General features: G+C 42.3%; 1 protein-coding gene across 9 annotated transcripts in view; it reads right to left on the minus strand.

The window, feature by feature from the left end:
- Positions 1 to 20,531, minus strand: part of PDPK1 (3-phosphoinositide dependent protein kinase 1) — a 157,759-nt gene that overhangs the window by 85,865 nt on the left and 51,363 nt on the right. For all 9 annotated transcript variants that reach the window (XM_074964912.1, XM_074964908.1, XM_074964914.1 and 6 more), the window contains exons 5-7: positions 18,434 to 18,578; positions 2,880 to 2,977; positions 389 to 464 (exon numbers count right to left, since the gene is read on the minus strand). In XM_074964912.1, coding sequence (XP_074821013.1) covers positions 389 to 464; positions 2,880 to 2,977; positions 18,434 to 18,578 — 319 coding nt within the window. The remainder of the gene's footprint in view (positions 1 to 388; positions 465 to 2,879; positions 2,978 to 18,433; positions 18,579 to 20,531) is intronic.

A 20,531-nucleotide genomic window follows, 5' to 3' on the forward strand; every position in this document is an offset into this window, starting at 1 on the left:
CATGTTGGAGCTGACTTATGTTCAAAATGGACTGAGAAAGGGTGCTGGCTATTTGGATGCAAGACCATGTCTAAAACTTTTTGGTTTATTACTATATTTTCAGGACGTATAGCCTTTTCACCATCAACTTCCTTCTCATGACACAACCTCAGTACTGTAGTAAGTCAGTATGTCTGTAGAACCCAGAACTCATGAGCAATCCAGTAAGTCAGTGCTCACACATGGAATAACATTTGCCAATAAGGAAACGTATTTTGATTTAAAATAACCAAGAGATGCTAAAGCAACATTTTGTAAAAGTAGAAGATATTTTAAATAAATATTTTAAAAGAGGAAAAAATTGTAAGCTAAGTCCATAAAATTCTCTACAAACACAAAGACTACTTACCTTTTACAGGCAGATTTTTCTGTCAATAATTCCGGAGAAACATATTGCGCTGTCCCTACAAATGAGTTTGCTCGTGCTGGGAGAAAAGGGAAAGAGATAAGTAAACCCTTAGTTAGATAAACCAAAATTTTATCTATTGAATAGTATGTAAGGCTACAGAACCCACCCAAATTCTGTGTCTACAGTAAGTATTTTTTTTTGGATAGGCAATTACAAAAATTTTTCCCTCCACTTTTATTCTTGGTAGAGGGTAGGCAAATAGGCATTTTGACTGGGCTAGTAGATTTTAACAGTTTTGCCAGACTGTGCTACAGGATATTACAGTTCAAATACGTTGGAGTTATCACATCTCTTAAAAAGGAGCTCATTCAGCTTGTGTTCTGTTACTTTGTGTTTCCTGCCTCTTCCCAGTGCCTAGCACTTTATAAGCTACACTCCTGGCACCCAGCATAGCATACAGCACACCTGCTGGGCTCCTCTGATGTTGCTAGCTTGTGCTGCAACTAATCCATTGCTTCACTCGTAGCACATACATCACTCACCAGAAAACAAACCTCTTGGATGAACGGCAAGACCGTCTGGTGTCACTGGAGGGCATATATTGTGGTGGCATCAGGCCACCAAGATTTGCATTGAGGGAGGAAGAGAAAGTGCTACTGGAAGCAAAGAACTCCATTCCATTTACATTTAGCAACTCTTGACAGTAATTTGGAGAATCTTGGCCCTGAACACACAATACTTGGGAATTACGCCTTTCTGCCCCCTCCTCTCTGAGGAGTACTAAACAAGCCATGAGCATAAGTTCAAATAGTTACTCAAAATTCTTCCTCAGAACAGTGCCTTGTTATAGTCAGTACTATATTCTATGTTCCTTTACCTAAATTAAGGATGTATATTGCATAAAAAGACATGATGGCTTTGTGTTCACCTCATGCTATTCTTATTTTTCAGTTTATTGAAGAGCAAGGCAAATCAGCAAGTTGTTACAATGCACAGCAGTTTCAAGGCAACCTTTAAGATGGTCATTTATTAATAACTCTTATCCAAGTCTTTCTTTTTGTTGATAAATTGTATAGTCAATTGCTTGACCACATTTTAGTTTATTATGAAATATATTCAAGAGACCAAATAATTAATGTCAGTCAGGTTTTTTGCTGTGACACAATAAAAATATAGTATAGTAAAAAGTTTTATATGATACCAGTCTCCAGGAAGCAGTCTCATACAGTCTCTTAAACAGAAGGTGTGCTCCCAAAGTTACGCCCCTAAAGCCATCTTTTTATACCCTACTTATTTACAAATACAAGGTACTATGTACATCACAAACTAAATTTAACCAATCAGCTTTCTACCTGATTTTTCTGGTAGTAGGGTGTACCTCTTATCTTTCTGTTCTAAACACAGGCATTTGAAATACCAAGAGTGTGACAGCACCTCCTAGGTTTGTACTAGGATACAACAATCCTATATCTTATCCTCTTCCTTTGGGACATTCCAATACTGGCCTGTGAGAGTAACTCTCTACCTGCTCAGTAAAAAAAAAAAAAAATCATAGGAAAGTTGTCAGGATCAGGACAAACAAGACAGGAGGTACACCATACTACCAGAAAAACAAGGCAGAAAGGTGATTGGTTAAATGTAGTTTGTAACGATGTACATGGTACCTTGTACTTGTTACAGATAGGGTATAAAAAGTATAGAGTTATATAGGTAACTATATATACACATATGTGCTATATATACTATACACACATACATGCACGCGCCAGCCACCATATATTGGTCAACATTTCCTTGTCTGAAATGTTTAAAAACACACTACAGTACAATCTCACAGACCCTGCCATTACACAGAAGATTGTTTTTAAGAAAAACTATTATAAATTAAATCCCCAAATGGTGGACGTTTCCCAGTATGTTATCTCAGTATCATAGTAGTCATCAGCAAAAGCCAGCTTAATGCTAGTTATATTGTTTTAAAAAAGATACCAAAACAAGACCTCAGGAAGTTTAATACCCTGTGTTTTCAGTAATAATCTACCATCAATTGCACCAAAATATCTGCCTCTCTCTCACATTTTAATTTAAGTCACTGCCATGGGAGACATCCTAGCACATATAATCAGAAAAGACAAGAGGTTTTTCTGGACAGCCAGAAGAATATACTGTTTTGTTTCTTTTCTTCAGAAGAACAGAAGAAATAATTAAGCTCCCTTTCCTATATTTTAAACTGGAGAGAAAACTGGCTTTATTCAAAACAAACTCTACCAGTTCTAAATTCACACTTTATGAGCCGATCCACCTAAGCAGAAGTTTAGAGTCAGAATTGTTTTAGGACAACAAAACTATATCTAGACTATGGTATAGCCACATGCAATGTTCAAAGTCAAGGATAGTTTAACTTAAATTCAAGAGATTTACATTTCAGGGAACTACTTTTTCTTGAGTAGTTCACTGGGATACAGGATCAGAGATATGAACAATTGCATACCTTGTCTACTATCTGCAGATAATACTTTTGCTGTTCCAAAGTCTGTTATTTGAATGTGCATCTCTTCATTTAGCAAAATGTTCTCTGGCTTAAGGTCCCTGAAAAAGATGGAGTCTCAAATTTAAAATTAAACATGTGAAAACCAGATATCACATTTCAATTCTGAAGCTAACAATATTCTTAACATGAATTCTGCAGGTCATAGCACTATATATACAAACGTTTGTACATATAATTAATCCATCAAGAAACCACAGGAATTGTGTAAATACGATTGTGGCAATTTTTATTTGACCTGGGGGAATCATTTAGAGTGGGGACAGCAGATTTCATAAAGCCCACGAATTTTTCCAATCCTTCTAAAAGTTAAAAGGAGTTAATCACAAAATGGAGGTCAACATGCATCTCACTTGTTCAAAAAAAATCTACCAAAAAGAGTAGGACAATTGTAAACCTTACATTTAAAAAACATATGAGACTGATATGGTAATACGGATGTGAAATTTACACTACTTGACTATAACACAAAACATCACTAAGTATGAAATATCATTGGCCCAAGAATGATCATCCCACAAAACTGAATGAATGGGACAAATGAAAACTATACTAAGGCCATAACTGTGCAAACTTCACACATGGACTTCTGCAGGCCTCCAGTTGTGATAAAAAACAAGACCATGTCAACCAACCAACACCTAGCTGCTGCAGGATTCTGTAGTTAAAACTTAAAGTGGTTCTACTTAACAGTGAACATGAAAAACAGCACTGTAGGGTTTCACATTTATTGTGTCATTGTTGTATCAAAATTTCCCCAGTTTACAAGAGTTTTTTTTTTTTTTAAAAAGCAAGCTTTCTTCTAAGTGCTAGCCCTGAAAACTAAGACTGAGATCTGAAAGTCAAGCTGGGGTCTTTCTGGCTCGTGCTTCATCAGTAAAAACTTTGCAAGTCCAATGCTGCTTTCAGTAACCCTTGTGCAATATGATTTTCCTCAGATCATGCGCCGGTTAGGTCTGTGCAACAAAATGATTTTTAATGGCAGATTTCAACCAAGAGCAGAATTTGGTGGCAATGCAACTGAATAATTCTGTTAATGACGCATAAACCAGAAGGTAGGCCAGTTCATTCCCCCACAGCCATTTCAACTCTGCAGAGCTGACAGCAGTGAAAACTGATTGAATACACACAGGAAACAGATCTGCTGAAAAAGTAAGGTTACTTATGTTACAGCAACTCAAGTTATTCGAGATGTCTTTGTCCATACAAATCCCACTGTTTGTGTAGGCCTCTCCATGCATGCAAGTCCAGAATCTTTTAGCCAGCAGTGGCCACTGGAAGATTGGCATTAGGGTGTGCAGGGCACATGTACATCTTTTCCCCCACTTACAAGTGCATAAAGGGTGGAGCAGTCCCAACTACCACTCAGTTCCTTCAGTAATATTGATATCTAGGAGGACAACTCTGTTAGTAGGGAAGGATGGCAGGTCATAGAATCCATATGGACGAAAGCATCTTGAAGAAATTTCTCACCTTGTGCAATAATGATAGTTCTTCAAGATGTGTCCCCCTATGGGGGCACCACTATAGGTGTGTGTGCGCATCCCTGCACTGCTGATCGGAGAACTTCAGTAACAGCGTCCATTAGAATCATAGAATATCAGGGTTGGAAGGGACCTCAGGAGGTCATCTAGTCCAACCCCCTGCTCAAAGCAGGGCCAATTCCCAACTAAATCATCCCAGCCAGGGCTTTGTCAAGCCTGACCTTAAAAACTTAAGGAAGGAGATTCCCCACCTCCCTAGGTAATGCATTCCAGTGTTTCACCACCCTCCTAGTTTTTCCTAATAAAAAAAAAGTTTTTCCTAAACCTTTTCCAACCTAAACCTCCCCCACTGCAACTTGAGACCATTAACTCCTTGTTCTGTCATCTGCTACCACTGAGAACAGTCTAGAGCCATCCTCTTTGGAAACCCCCTTTCAGGTAGTTGAAAGCAGCTATCAAATACCCCCTCATTCTTCTCTTCCGCAGACTAAACAATCCCAGTTCCCTCAGCCTCTCCTCATAAGTCATGTGTTCCAGTCCCCTAATCATTTTTGTTGCCCTCCGCTCGACATTTTCCAATTTTTCCCACATCCTTCTTGTAGTGTGGGGCCCAAAACTGGACACAATACTCCAGATGAGGCCTCACCAATGTCGAATAGAGGGGAACGATCACGTCCCTCCATCTGCTGGCAATGCCCCTACTTATACATCCCAAAATGCCATTGGCTTTCTTGGCAACAAGGGCACACTGTTGACTCATATCCAGCTTCTCGTCCACTTTAACCCCTAGGTCCTTTTCTGCAGAACTGCTGCCTAGCCATTCGGTCCCTAGTCTGTAGTGGTGCATGGGATTCTTCCATCCTAAGTGCAGGACTCTGCACTTGTCCTTGTTGAACCTCATCAGATTTCTTTTGGCCCAATCCTCTAATTTGTCTAGGTCCCTCTGTATCCTATCCCTACCCTCCAGCATATCTACCTCAATATGCACTCTCTCTCCTTGTGCTGTGCCATGAAGCTTGTCAGCATGCGCGGGCTAACCCGTCTGTTCCTTCTCTACCGCAAGAACTCTAAAGTAGAGGGTAGGAGGGTGAGTTGTGGAGCACCTATAGGGGCATGCATCTCAAAGAACCACCGTTACTGCATGTAATAGGGCCCCCTTTGCTCCTGCCTCTGCTCTGTTCCAAAAACCACTCAGAGACCTTCTGGCTCAGCAATCACCAGTGCAGTTTATTTACAGGGTGCAATTCCCACCACCTTCTCAACACATACAGCTTGGGGGTTTCAGTCTGAAGGACTTTCCAGCCTCTGCAGCCAGGAGAGAAGAGCTACCGCTCTCCTTCCACTCTCTGCCTTCCCCCTTTGTCTGCCCCCCGGCTTCCTTCCTCTGAGGCTTTTATGTAGCCCCGGGCTAATTAGGCTGGCAGCCACTTCCCTTTTGTCAATCAGGTTCAGGTTTCTCTAGTCACCTCCAATTTCCTTAACTGGAGCTGGCATGACATAGGGCTGGCTCAGGTGTTCCTGCCCAGCACCCTGCCACATTGCACAAGGTGAGTAACTTCCTCTTCTGCTTCGAGTAGTGTCCCTATGGGTGCTCTACTGTCAGTGACAGCGCCGTGGAGCTGAAGATGGCACTGAGGGTGGAGTCCCCAGTAATTGCATAGTGTTCTGCGAAAGTGTGGACTGACGCCCACGTTGCCACTCTACATATCTCTGAGATAGAGATATTCTTGAAGGTGACGGAAGAAGAGACAGACTTGGTGGAGTGTGCATGAATAGTCTGGAGGGGTCATGATGCGAACTTGGTAACATTGTCTGATGCAATTCAAGACTCACTTGGAGCGCCTTTGGGCTAATATTGCAGAGACCGTGGATCTTTTCACGATGGAGAGGAAAAGCCTAGGGGACATCTTGAAGGCCTTCATCCTATCCAGGTAGAAGGCCAGGGCTCTCCTGACATCTAGAGCATGTAATATAGCCTCCCTCCTGTCCTGGTGAGCCTTGAGGTAGAAAAGACTGGAAGGTGAATCAATTGATTTATGTGAAACAGAGATTACCTTTGGGATGAATTTTGGATGTGGCCTGAGTGTAACCTTGTTCAGAAAAAAACAACACTGTGTGAGGGGTTGAGCCATCAGAGCTGCTCTCTCTCCTGTTCTCTTGACTGAGATAATTGCTACCAGGAAGGCCATTTTCATTGACAGGTGCATCAACAAACAGATGGCCATGGGTTCAAAAGGAGGCCTAGTCAGTTCTTTCAACACCAGGTTTAGGTCCCACATAGGGATAGGAAGCCGAGGCTGTGGGAAAAGGTTTACTATACCTCTAAGGAACCTTTTAGTAGTTAGGTCTGACAGCACTGAGTAGCCCTCTACAGGTTGGTAGAAAGTTGTTATAGCCACTAAGTGACCCCTAAGAGGGCTTAGAGATAGTCCTGACCATTTTAGGGTCAAAGCATAGTCTAAGATATGCGGAAGAGTTGTGAATGTTGGGGAGATTTATTAGTACTTGCACCAAATCTGAAACCTGGACCATTTCTGCAGGTAAGTATGTCATGTCGAGGACTTCCTATTGTGTAACAGTACCTCTTGTACCTCCCTTGAACAGAAGCTTTCTCGGTGTTGGAACCAAGCAGAAGCCATGCCTTGATGCAGAGAATCCCCAAGTTTGGATGTTGGGTACATCCTCCATTCTGCGAGAGGAGGTGTGGGATGGCCGCAAGAGGAATCAGCAGGAACACCATGAGCTGTACCAGGTCTGTCTCGGCCAAGTAGGAGTAATCAAAATGACACCATCCCTTTTTATTTTCAGCAGGACCTTCAAAGGTAGGGGAAATAGAGGAAAGGCAGAGAGAAGGTCCTTGTTCCAGGGGAGGAGAGCATTGCCCAGGGAGTGCTGTCCCATCCCCATCTGGAGCAGTAGCGTGGACATTTCTTGTTCAGGCGAGTGGCGAAAAGGTCTGTGGATGGCGTCCCCCATCGTCTGAATAGGCTGTGAAGCATTGTCAGATGTATCTCCCCCTCAAGGTCGTGTGGGAATTTGCAACTGAGATTGTTCGCTATTGAGTTTTGTGCACCTGGGAGGTAAGCCACAGACAGTAACATTGTGGGAGATGCACCATTGCTTCTGTGCATAGGGAGGGTGACTGGTTTCCCTCTTGATGTAGCACATATAGGCTATGTTGCCTGTTAGAATCTTTGTGTGAGATCCTGTGATCAGCAGGAGGAAATGGGCGCAGGCGTTCCTGACTGCTCTTAGTGCGAGGAGATTGACATGAAGGGATATCTCTGCCAGCGACCATTTGCCTTGTGTTGCGAGGCTCTTTAGATGTGCACCCCACCCTATGAATGAGGCACCAATGGTGAGGAACAATGATGGTGACGTCTGCTAGAAGGGAACCCCTTTGCAAATGTTGGCTGGGTCCTTCCACCAGTCTAAGCAGTTTTTGATCCTGGTGGGTGGTGACAGGGATTTGTCCAGCCTGTCCTTGTTTGATCTGTAAACCAAGCTGACTCACATTTGGAGGCATCACATGTGAAGCATGGCACGTAGTATTACCGCCATGCATGCTGCCATATGCCCCAAGAGTTGGAGGCAGAGCCTGGCTGGTATTTGTGGGCTGTTTGAACAGCGTCTATGAGAGTTACTAAGGATAGGAACCTGTGTTGAGGTAAGAGGGCTTTGGCCTTTAACGAATTACAGTCAGCCCCTATGAATTTCAGGTGTTGCAGTGGAGTGACTGTTGACTTTTGGTGTTGATCTGTAGACCTAGTTCCGTAAACAAGTGTACTGTAGCTTCATTGACTTGGTGAGCCTCTTGGAGACATCAAGCTCTGAGGAGGCAATTGTCCAGTTAAGGGTAGATCATTATCCCTTGAGAATGTAAACAAGCAACCACTGAAAGAACATTTAAAATACTTTTGGGGTCGATTATAGCCCAAAGGTTAGCACTCTATATTGGTAATGGTCATGTCCCAGAGTCAATCTGAGAAAACATCTGTGAGCCAGTAAGACTAAGATATTAAAATAGGTGTCCTGGCGGTCGAGTGCCAAAAACCAAACAAACAGTCTCCCTGTTCCAACCTTGGAATGATTGCTGATAAAGTGACTATCTTGAATTTTTGAGCCTTGAAAAAATTTTGAGAGCCCAGAGGATTAATATGGGTTTCCAACCTCCCTTCCTTTTGGGTATTAGGAAATAACGAGAGTAGAACTTTTTGCCTCGTAGATGTCAAGGTACTGGTTCTATGGCTCCTAACTGGAGAAGGCAATCTATGTTTAGTCGTAGTAAACTCTCATGAGAAGGGTCCCTGAAGAGGGATGTGGAAGGTGTTGTGGAGGGTGTAGGGGGGTAAAACGGATGGAAGTACCCAGTTTGAAGGATCTGTAGGACCTGTTGATCTGTTATGCATTCCCAGGCACTTTGGAATGTTGCCAAATCAGTGGCCAAATGGTTGTGGAATGATGGTCAGCTGTGTCAATCGGGGGAGAGAGTGGTCTAAAGGCATTTGAAGTGCTTATCTGCTAGAGGGATTGCCTCTTTGCAAGAGAGGCATTTCTTGAAGCCCAGTGAGCCCGGCATACCCTGCTGGGGAAGGAGTCCCCAACGAGGAAAAAGGCAGGAAAGAAACGGAAGTAGTCTTTTTTTAAAAGCGTGTAAGAAGGAGAAACAGCTAGAACTACAACTACGAACTATGAGACTAATTAACTACAGACATGCAGCTTAAAATGATGGTCCTAATAGACTGCAAATAGCTCGGTCTGTAGCCAGGGGCAGTAGAGAAGGAACTGAGGGGTGTTAGCCTGCTTGCGCTGACTAGCCTCATGGCACAGCATGAGGAGAGAGAGTGCATGTGAAGGCCTAACGGACACTGATACCCAAGTTCTCCAAATTAGCAGCACAGGGACGCAAGCACACCTACAGTGGAGCACTCATAGGGCCACTACTCAAAGAACTCCAGTTACCGTAAGTAACCTCTCTTTTTTCAGCATTTGTCCACATGGATCCCACTGTAGATGACTGACTAGCAGTTACCTCTCAAGGACGTAGGTAATACGAGTCCTACCTAAGTAACGTCTGCAAGATAGCTCTGCAAAATTGAGTATTTGACTTAAAAGCTGCCACAATAGAAAAGTGTTTAGTAAATGTATGAGCTGAACACCATGTAGTTGCCCTACAAATTTCCGATATGAACTCTCCTAAGACATGCTACTGAGGAGCCTGAGCCCTGGTAGAAAGCACCCTAACTGAATGCAGAAAGGGAAACTTATTTATAGTACAAGAAATCTTAACACAATCAAGAATCCATTTTGCTAGTCTCTATAGAAACTGCCTGTCCTTTAGATTTACTGCCAAAAGCTATGAAAAGTCTGAGAGACATCTAAAGGCCCTCATTCTAGAGAGATAAAAAGATATGGCTCTAAATTAATATACAATATGGAGCTTAATTTCAGCTCGGGTGCCATGAGGCTTATTGGAAAAAAAAAAGTACAGGTAAACGTATAAAACAGTTAAAATGATAGTCCAAAACCACTTTCAGCAGAACTGTGTGACCTGGCCTGAGTGTAGCTTTCTGCTTATGGAATATTGTGTAAGGGGGTCCAGCCATTGAAGTCCGCAACACACTCACTATGAACTGAAGAGACACTTCACTAAAAATGAAGTTTTTATGGAAAGAGGATACAAAGAATAGGTTTATGAAGGCTCAAAAGGAAGATCCATTGATGACCTCAAAACTACATACAAATCCCAAACCAGAAAGGGATCACTAACTGGTGGAAACAGTCAGACCCTTTAAAAATCTGGAAACGGGTGACAAAAAAAGCTTATATAACCCTTTATCTGAGGGTGAAATGCAGATATAGTTGTAAACGTACTTTGACAGAATTGACAGACAGTCCAGAGTGCTTCAAAGAAAACTGATAGCTCAGAATAAATGGGACAGAAGAGTCCCGTGGTTGGATAAGTCTCTGGTCAGAACATATTGAAAAAAAGTCTTCATTTAGTTAAGCATCCGAGCCTAGTAGAGGCTCTTCTACTATGACAAGACCTCTTGAACAGCTGATGAACAATTCTTCTCAAGCAAGGTTAACCAGCGAGTGTCTATGCTGGCAAGTGTAAAGTCTCTGGGTTTGGGTGGAAGACTGGACTGAAGTCTAAGAACTGATGTCAGGAATGATCAGGAGCTGAGGAGTCAGCTGGAGTGAAAGATGAACGACAACATCTGAAATCAAAACTGACAAGCCCAAGTAGGGGCTATTAGCATTTTTGAGCTTTGTCCAGACATTTTCCTGAGCACTATGGGGATTAACGGGACAGATGGAAAAGTGTGCAGCAGTTATTGATCCCACTACTAGAGATCCTGGACTCATCCCTCTCCAGGAGCAAAATATAGGTAATTTCTTGCTGAACCTATTGGCTATAAATATCAGACCCCCCCCACTCCCGCAGTCCTGAAATAGAAGACTCAGAACTGAGACTTTTACCTCCCATTTGTTGGAGATGGAGCCTTTTCAGATGAGGAAAATCAGCATTTTGAATGCCTGAAAGACAAAGAGCTGGATGTGATGACAAATGCATCATTCCCATAAGAGGATTGCTTCCTGATAGACAGGATGATCTTGCACCCCACAGTCCTGTTTATACATCACCACCATATTGTCCATCACGATTTGGATGGTGGAGTTCTGAAGCATGGGCAGGAATATTTTGCAAACTAGATGAATGGGCCGTCTCCTCTAATGCATTTATATGTAAATGCCACTCCGCTTGGGACCACCAATCCCTGCTTAGATGCATCTCTTACAATAGTCTTGTGGGAAGGGTTGGTAGAATGGGGACTCTGACAGACCTGAAGGCGGTCTTTATCCACCAATTCAGAGACTCCAGAATTTTCAGGGTCACATGCATTGGCAGTTCCAGTGTGTGTCTGACCAATAAACGGATGAACCTGTAGAGACGTCAGATCCAAAAAGGATGCCAACCTTTTCCCCCCCCTCCTTTTTCTTTAAGAAAAATGGAAGTAGAACCCGTTGGTGCACACACACTCTCAATCACACATCAGTGAAGATGACTACCTGTTTCAACCAGCAGTAGTTTGTTGCGACATGGGTCCCTGAAAAGGGAATTGGCATAGACCAAAATTAGACAAAGTACTCATGTGGAATCATTTCTAAAACTGACTAGTCAATTGCAATGTTCCCTCTAATTTTTTCCATCCATGAGCAGAATGAATGTTATGTGCACAAATTATCGAGGTAAGGTGTGGATGTGCACACCAGTAGAAACAAAAAACCTAGATATAATATATTTTTAAAAGTCACCATAGGGATAATTACTTCAGCCAGGACAGGTTAGGCATTTTAGAACTCACTACCCAAAGAATTAAATTTAAGCATAAGAGAAATAAAAATTAGGAAATGCATAGACCAATCAAAAAACTCAAACAGCACGCTGAAAGAATAAAATTACAGAGAATATGTGCACGTTCACAGCCTGGCAAGACTCCGAGAAGACAGCAGCTGCTCTGGGGAATCCTTCAGGTAATCAATATTGCTTACTCTCACGCTATATGGTGCTTTTCCTTAAAGCCCCAGTGTGTATACACTGGCACAGAAGTATGTGTAACAGCATGTCCTTGAGTTCTGGGAGAAGTGGAGCGGCTTCCTCCCATGCTAAGTTATAGTCAGAGGACTAAAAACTTAAAGTATCTGTATGCCCGAAGTGTGGAGTCCTGGCTGACAGCTCTGACATGGAGCTGTGCACCGATAGAGAAGTCAGGCCACTGCCCCAGTCCTGGGCAACATGGATCCAATATGGGAGAACACATCTCCCAGACCACATTCCTCACTGAAAGGCCTCCCCCATTTTTTTCTACAGAGGACCCAGCCATCTCTCTCCACCAGAGGCAGCGCCTCTGTGGAAGTTACTGTCACTTTAGTGTTTACACATCAATTTACAGTGTTATGACTATATTCACAATGGAAAAAGACAGAAACTCAGGGATAGTTTTAATTAAAGTGCAGAATTTCAGATGATGGCAAAATGCAGCCCAAATGGTGGAGCCTCACTAAATCCTGAGTGCTACTGCTTCTTTCCAGCCCTATGATTTGCTGTTGTATGTTTCCCTTTTAAGTAGATAGGCACTCAAAGCAGACACAGCAGCAGCAGCCATCAGCAGGCTCCCTCAGTCCCACTCCTGAGCCCTGTCGCTCCTCCCTCCCTGGCTCAGCAGAGATGGGGTATGGGGCAGGAGGAGAGGGACACCCCGACATCAGCACCCTCCTTCCCCACCGCTCTGCATAACAAGTGAGAGGCTCCCGGGAGCAGCTCCAAGGCAGAGAGCAGGAGCAGTGCGACAGTGGGCAGAGGCACACCTGAAGCGCACAGCACTTGATAGCTTGCTGGTTGGCCGCCTGGCCATGCAGCTTAGAGGGAACTTAGGGTAGGGCCTCTCTTTTTTAGATAACAAGACTCTTACAAGCATCCAAAAAGTCTCCGATAACAGTGAGGGCATCTCAGCCTTTTGTCTAGAAAAATATGGTGGCTCAGACTCTGCTTCCTCTTCTCGTAAGTGCACAGAGCTCTAAAGAATGGAGGGCCTCTCGAGTCCTTCAAGCATGAAGTGCCTCATCTGTCCTTAAACTGAAAAGGTCAGGACCTTCAAAAGGTAAGTCCCTGATCACAGTTTGGACTTCTTTTGGGAATCCAGACAATTGTAACAGTGACCTGTGGATAGTTCATACCGCTGAAGCTATAGCCCAGCTGCAGGATCAGAATCATCTAATGATGCTTGAAGAGCTGTCTTTGCCACAAAGTGCACCCTCCTACGGCCACATTACTTAGCTCTTTCTTAATATCATGCAGGAGTTTTTTGTTCAGCTGCATAACCCTGTTCTTCTGGAGAAAGTTGTACTTGGCCAACAGAGCTTGATAACTGCTTATCTGCATCCGAGGGCTAGCTGAAGAATATACTTTCCTAACAAGCGGCTCCATTTTCTTGGGTTCTTTCTTCCTGGGAGTCAAATTAGGGGGGGCCCACAGTGCTTGGACATTTGTGGGTACTTGTAACCATAAGAGACCGTGGGATTAGATGTGCAAAGAAATATTCAAACCTTTTGGAAGTACTTGACATTTATGATCTGCTTACTTGACATTTATGATCGGCTTTCTTAGATGTTGAAACAATTGAGGCAGGGGTTTGCCACAGTTCTTTAGCTGCAGTGAGTATTACCTTATTGAATGGCATGGCCAAATGGCCCTGAGATTGAGAATCCTCTTGAACCATCTCAAGAGGAATTTCTAAAAAGCCTTGGCCTTCCTCTTAAGCAAGTCTTGAAAAGCACTGAAATCTATTGTAGCAGATGATGACAGAACAACTGCGTCATCCAGAGATTAAGAGGGTACTGCAAGCAGAAAGGGCTGAAAGTCATATTCCTCCAAAGGCTCCCCTTCATCCTCTCCAAAATGAGGACCCTGTTCAACCTCTTGCATGATAGGCTGACCTGCAGAATATACAGGCTTGCATGGTTCCTTATGAAGTGATTGATTCCTTCACCTTAACATAGAAGAGTCAGGACCTGGAAATTGCTGCGGGTTCAATCCTGGCCAGTAAGGCCACAACTGTGTCCCATAATGATAAGGCCTGGGATACCAAAGTAGTGGAAACAATGGAGTTTGAGTCCTGTCAGAAGCTGGTACCTCCGATGAGAACGTTTCCTCCATACCTCCCTTTCTAGGATCATATTTGGAGAATGAGGATAAAACAGCGAGGAGGAGTCAGAATCGTAGAACTTCTCCATAGAATCCCTGTATCTCCTAAGAGACAGCCATTGGTACCAGTGGTGAAGGTCAAGGGATATCTTCATGTCTAGAACCTTTGGTTCCAGTACTGAAACTAATCTTCGAACCCACAGAAAACAGAGGAAAGTCCATTAGAGGAGACTCCAGGTCTGGAGTGATCATTAAGTCCACTGGAGCTATAAAAGATCACTGCAAAATAATAGGGACTGGTACCAATGTACTCAGCACCAAGCTTGCTGGTACTGAAGTGGCTGACACAGCTGTAAGTACAGTTCCAAGGAATCAGTGATAGATGGTTCTACAGCCATTAGTACCAATGAGCTGGTAGGGACAGTAGAAGATTGCTAGTGTAATTGTGAGGTAGAGGAACAAACCCTTGAAGGGTCTAGCAGTACACTGTGCCAGTCTGATTTGAAGGAAATCAACTTGAAAGCCTCCGTGTAATATAATTTAGATTTTTTTTTAATTTGTTGGTACTGGAGACTTTGACCAATACAAGGTCTCTCTGCCTTCGGCAGGTGGGATTTTTCTGACTGACCTGCGAAGGAAAAAAAAGGATAAGTCCAGAATGTTTCAGAGCAGCATGAGGTCTTCGGGGGCTTGCCTTCACTGAAGACTTAACTTGAGCTCAACAGTGAGTTTTTCCCATAGCATTCTCCAAGTGCACACAGCCACACACTTCTATCAGTGCTACACAGCATAATAGCTACCACTCCCTGAGCTACAGAGGAGACAAAGAGGTAGGTTTTAATGTGTTCCTTTATCTTGAGGTAACCGCGGTGCAGATGAGCGGTCACAACAGTTGGGACACAATGGTCCTCCAATCCCTTCCCATAAACCCCCAACTGGAAGTAGACTATTAATCTGCCTCTGCTCAGCATTCATCTTGCAGTTTGCCTGCTGACAATTTCTCCAGCTTCACACATCTCTTGTGTTTCATACAACACAACAAGGCCCATTAACAAGCCTTTGTACCAATGTATAACCACCAGAGCAGGCAGACAAGTTGTCTTACAACATCTGTGAATGCAAACAGAGGCATAGTAAATAGTGGTGCTATAAATCTTAGGATAAGTAACCAGACAGCTGTATTGCTTGGTGCAGCCAGACACAGTACCAGTATGGATGCAAGTGATGACAACACGGAAATGTGGTCATGCTATTCTGGGTTAAGCTATCACTTGTTAACTTACCCAGTAATTGCTTACCCCCATGCTTAGCATGCAGTGAAGGCATAGCCTTGGATGCAGAAGACCTGTTAACACCTAGAATGGTATCCCTGGTAGCCAGGGAACTGCTAGACAATGGCTTTAATGGAATAGCATTCTCTAGAAAGGGAGCTTCAGAGTCTGATATGTTCCTTGTAGATTTCTCTGCAAAGAAAACTTTCAGACAGACATCATAAGCTCTTTGAGTATGCTTAGAAAATGATGTGCAAAGTGCATATTTGTCAGTTATGTGAGACTCCCTCAAGCAGAATAAACATTTTGCATGAGCATCTCTTGCAGGCATGGGTGAGTCACAAGCTAGGCAGATTTTAAAACCCAGGGACCAAGACTCAGCCGTGTGTGAATCACGGTATCAAGGGAAAAACAAAAAAGTTATTTTTGTGTGTGTTTTCGGGAGGGGGGGGTTCTTTTGGCCAATGGGCTCCAACAACTTGAACTTTTAGAACTACAGAGGGTACTAAGAATAATCCTAACTACCTATCAAACTACAAGTATCTGTGATGTAGCAGGGAAGCAGGAGGACTCTATGCTGCTCTAATTCACTGCCATAGGCACGGAGAAGGAAACTGAGTGGTACTTGGGGCTGTTCTGCCCTTTTACACACTCAGGGTGAGGCAGACTTTTATGGTCACTGCTGGTTAAAAGATTCCAGACTCTCAAGCAAGGAGTGTGGACACCTACAGTGGAACCCATGTGGACAAAAGCTCAAAGAACAAAAAGTGCCATTTCTACAGAGTTATTTTTCAAAGTAGAACCACTTTAAGATGTCTGGTTATCTGCGGTCATACTTCTAAGTGTTCAAGAAAACCCCAAGAGAGTTCTAAGCATTTTAATAGAATATGGTTTCGTAAAAAAGTCAACTGTACGATTGTGACATCAGCAGAAACTCAATCTCACCACCCAGTACTGAGCTGTCCATAATTACCTCCATAGCATTCTAAACTTAAGACATCTACAAGCAATTCTCCTATAATGCCAGATTTCTAATAAAGCCCTACTAAAAGAAATACATAAATAAAGGTAAATTTATACATGTTTTAAAAACTCTTGTGATTACATAAAAGACAAAGAAAACAATACAGGAAACAGTGCCCCTCTTCCCTATACATAATTAAAATATTAAATAGCATTGTTTTTTGACCTTTCTGGAATCTCCCTCCCATACAACATATATTACTGGCAGGGAAACTGAACCCCTGAACTCTTTTATCGTGTTTATTCCATCCTAGTGTTTCATGGACACCTTCTCTCTGTCAGAATGGATGGATCAATTTCCTCCCTCTTCCCATTCACAACTGTTTCTATGCAAAAATATTAGAAAATGTATTTTTAGCGTTTAACGTAACAGGAAACAAGAAGAGCCAGCATCACATGATCAGACAGCTCTCCAAGACTCTGAGCAAGTGTTTCGGGAACTTTTGGAATAGATGACCTAATAGGTCTCTTCTCAACCTTAGATTCTACGGTACAATCTCTACTCCCAACCACCCCTGCCCATTTGGCTATTGTGTCAAATAGGGGTAAAAATCTATCTATAGTTAGCAAACCAATTTTGTATACATGATAGAATATTCTCATCCAAACAACAAGACTGTAATTCTTCTCTTGGGGCTCTTCAGAGACCCAATTAAAATCTTTTAGAAAGTTTCAACGTTTTCCTATAATAACCAAAATTAGTTTTAAAAAGGAACTCAAGATAAATATTAAGTGCACCCTTAGCTGTGTTCTCATCACCACTTCAGATTATCTAAACTAGACTTTAAGGGTATGCCTACACAGCAAAGAAAAACCAATGGCTGGCCTGCATCAAATGACTTGGGCTCGCAGGGCTCGGGCTGCGAGGCTGCTTCATTGCTGTGTAGACTTCTGGGCTTGAGCTGGAGCCCGGGCTCTCGAGCCCTCTGGGGGGTGTCTCTTTCTCTGTGTCTGTCTCTCGCTCTCTGTCTGTGTCCCCCGAAGCTCAGGCTCCAGCCCAAGCCTAGAAGTCTACACATCAATGAAACAGCCCCGCAGCCCAAACCCTGAAAACCTAAGTTGGCTGGCACAGGCCAGTCGTGGGTGTCCAGTTGCTGTGTAGACATACCCTAAGTTGTCTTTTCACCATTTCTGCTCTTTGTCCAAGCTGAGTAGTAACACAAAATGTAAAAACTGGATTAAGTCAGTTTTACTTTTGTTTATATAGTCTCCTGCACACTGTACTTCACAAGCAGATCCCTGCTCAGGACAGTTCCTTAAATCCTGCTCCTGCCCTGCAATATCTACTCCCATTCCCACATTGTTTTTTGCATTTTTATCCCACCCACAAAAACCTTGGATCCCACAAATCCCGCAAGACAGAGAGATTCCTGCATGTTAACTATATATTCAGCCTCTCTCTCTTATATTTTAATTTATATAAATATGAGAGAGACTGAATTCCATTTTTTAATTTATATACAATATAAATGGAATTCAGACAATTTTTACTGCTAAAAGAATAAAACTAATCTTGCTTAAACCATGTAAAAAAATACTTTAACTCCTGTTATGGAAATCAAACCTCTTTCTATCCCTTGCTTAAATTTAAGTATTAAAACCTTTATTTAAAAAAAGAAAGACTTGCTTTACATTGCTGAAATTCTATTTATGACAAACCGACAACAGATTTAATGTTTTCCTGCAAATTACTACAATCTGGTATTTTTGCCCACCCAATCCTCCCTGCAACAAAGTACATTTTATCCACTCCTGCTATTATGGCAGCAGGTACTGCAGAACCCGCAGAATCCCAGTCCCGCAGCAGGGCTCTATTCACAAGCACTAGTTTGATTTTGATTCATAATACAGCAAGCGAATACTTATATTCACAAAAAAACATTTATATTAGTTTTTTACAAAAGCTACACATTTAGTCATATTTAAACTATATCACAAGTGAGCCTTTAAAAAAATTACTCTTTTATTAAATACCATTGCAAATATGTTGGTCCCAATTAAGTACCTTACCTGTGAATTATTCCCTTTCCATGCAAGTACTCTAATGCTGATACAATTTCAGCAGCATAAAATCTGGTACAGGTCTCATCAAATGAGCCAATTTTGCGAATATATTTTAAAAGCTCTCCATTTTTGGCATAGCTAAGTCCAAAATCTGAATATAAAGTTAAGGATTATCACTAGGACATTTTAAAACATCAAACAAACTTATTTTGAGGACTAAAATAAAAATAAGATTGAATAAGAACTATGGAAGGAATATGGAGCCTAATTCCAAAACTGTTTTGGTACTAATCCAAGGCAACATTTTCTGACACTGCTCTCCATTTTTATAGTACACAATTAAGGTAATTTAGATGCTTAAATCCTCTGTTTTGAGACACAGTTAATGACATGTCTAAATCACTTAAATAATTGATTAAAACTTCACCTACAGTTATTAGCTCCTGCAAAAATAGAGACCCAGTTGTGGCCAGGCTGAAACTATCTGACTGCCATTTGGAGAGTTATACAAAATGCACTGGTCTCAGCCCAGTTTGTAGTGAGCAGGTGTTCACATTACAAAAAGAGACTACTACATCCTGCCTATCGTTGGCAGCCTCAGCAAGTATATCATGAACGATTATATGAGCCCTGAAAGGAGACTAGATCTAACCTTTCACCCCTAGAAAGCACCACTACAGAGCAGAAAGCTCAAAGGGAAGTTTGCCATAGCTTGGTATTGTACCTGTTCTATGAATAAAAAGGGGGACCTCAGACTCCAGAGCTCTGAAGAGAGAATACTTACCAATATAAAATGAACTTGAAATAAACAAACTTAAGAATGGTTGGAGAGAGATGCCATGGAGGAGACTACACGTTCCTGTTGGGACACTGAGGATCTCCTCTTCATACTATAACCAACGACCAGCCAGGTCTCTTGCATAGTAATTCTAAGAACTGCTATTAAAAGGCCCAACCAGAACCTCTTCAATGCCTTAGCCCCATTATTCAGATTACTCTACATGCCATTTTAGATGAGAGAAGCTTAACAACTCTGATGATTTAATGGACACAAATTACTGAATATAAGAAAGGAACATGGCCAAGCTTCTTTTTTAAAAAATTCAGTTTTTGTTTTACCTGCTGTATTGAAAGTAAAACATTGTAAGAAAACAAATTTTAAACAAATCAACTTAAAAACATTTTCTCCCACTAATTTTGACACTGCCAATACGGTTAATACTGAGTTTTCCCTGTTCATCTCTTCTAAAGTACAGATATAGTCAGTTTAATTTTTTAATTTGTATTCTAGCGTTAATGATGTTAGTAGAGTTCAGGATAGAGTTGCCAGGTGCCTGGTTTTCGACCAGAAAGTCACGTTGAAAAGGAGACTGGGCAGTCTCCAAAAGTCCCATTAACGCGGGGGAGGAGTGTCATCAACTCACGCCTGCCCCTGCACAGCCAGGGCTGCCTCCCACCCGCAAGCAGACTTTGCATCAGACTGCGGCAGCTCCTGTCCCAGTCCTGGACCTGGTGGGGGGAGTGAGGTGGAGATGATCCAGCCAGGAGAGGGAGGGTGCAGGGCCTTGGGAGAAGAGGCAGAGTAGGGGACGGGACCTTTGGGCGGGAAAGAGGTAGAGCAGGGCCTCAGGGTCCGGTTTTCAGCCGATAGGAAGTTGGCAACCCTATGTTTGTTATTTCTGTTCTGCCTCTTGATAGTTTTGCAGCAGAACACAATATGGTAGCTCCTATATAAAAAAGTGACCACAAAAAGAGTTTCTTGGAAAAACACTGCTGCCTGTAAAATATACAGTTTCTGCCATGTGGTGTTAATTTAAAGGGACATGAAATTTTGGGTGTAGGCTATATTACTAGGTCTATTTAAACTGGCATGTATAAATAGTGTTACGTAAACGCATGAGACCTCCTGTTCTAAAATACTTGGCATATTTGTGGTTTAATATTTACTCAAGAATTCAAGTAGCTATTCCGATAATGATTAGATGCTAAAGAAAAAAGAAAAGGAGTACTTGTGGCACCTTAGAGACTAACCAGTTTATTTGAGCATGAGCTTTCGTGAGCTACAGCTCACTTCATCGGATGCATAGCATATCACACCGCAGAA

The sequence above is a fragment of the Natator depressus genome, chromosome 10, assembly GCF_965152275.1.
Source record: "Natator depressus isolate rNatDep1 chromosome 10, rNatDep2.hap1, whole genome shotgun sequence".
Classification (NCBI taxonomy): Eukaryota; Metazoa; Chordata; order Testudines; family Cheloniidae; genus Natator; species Natator depressus.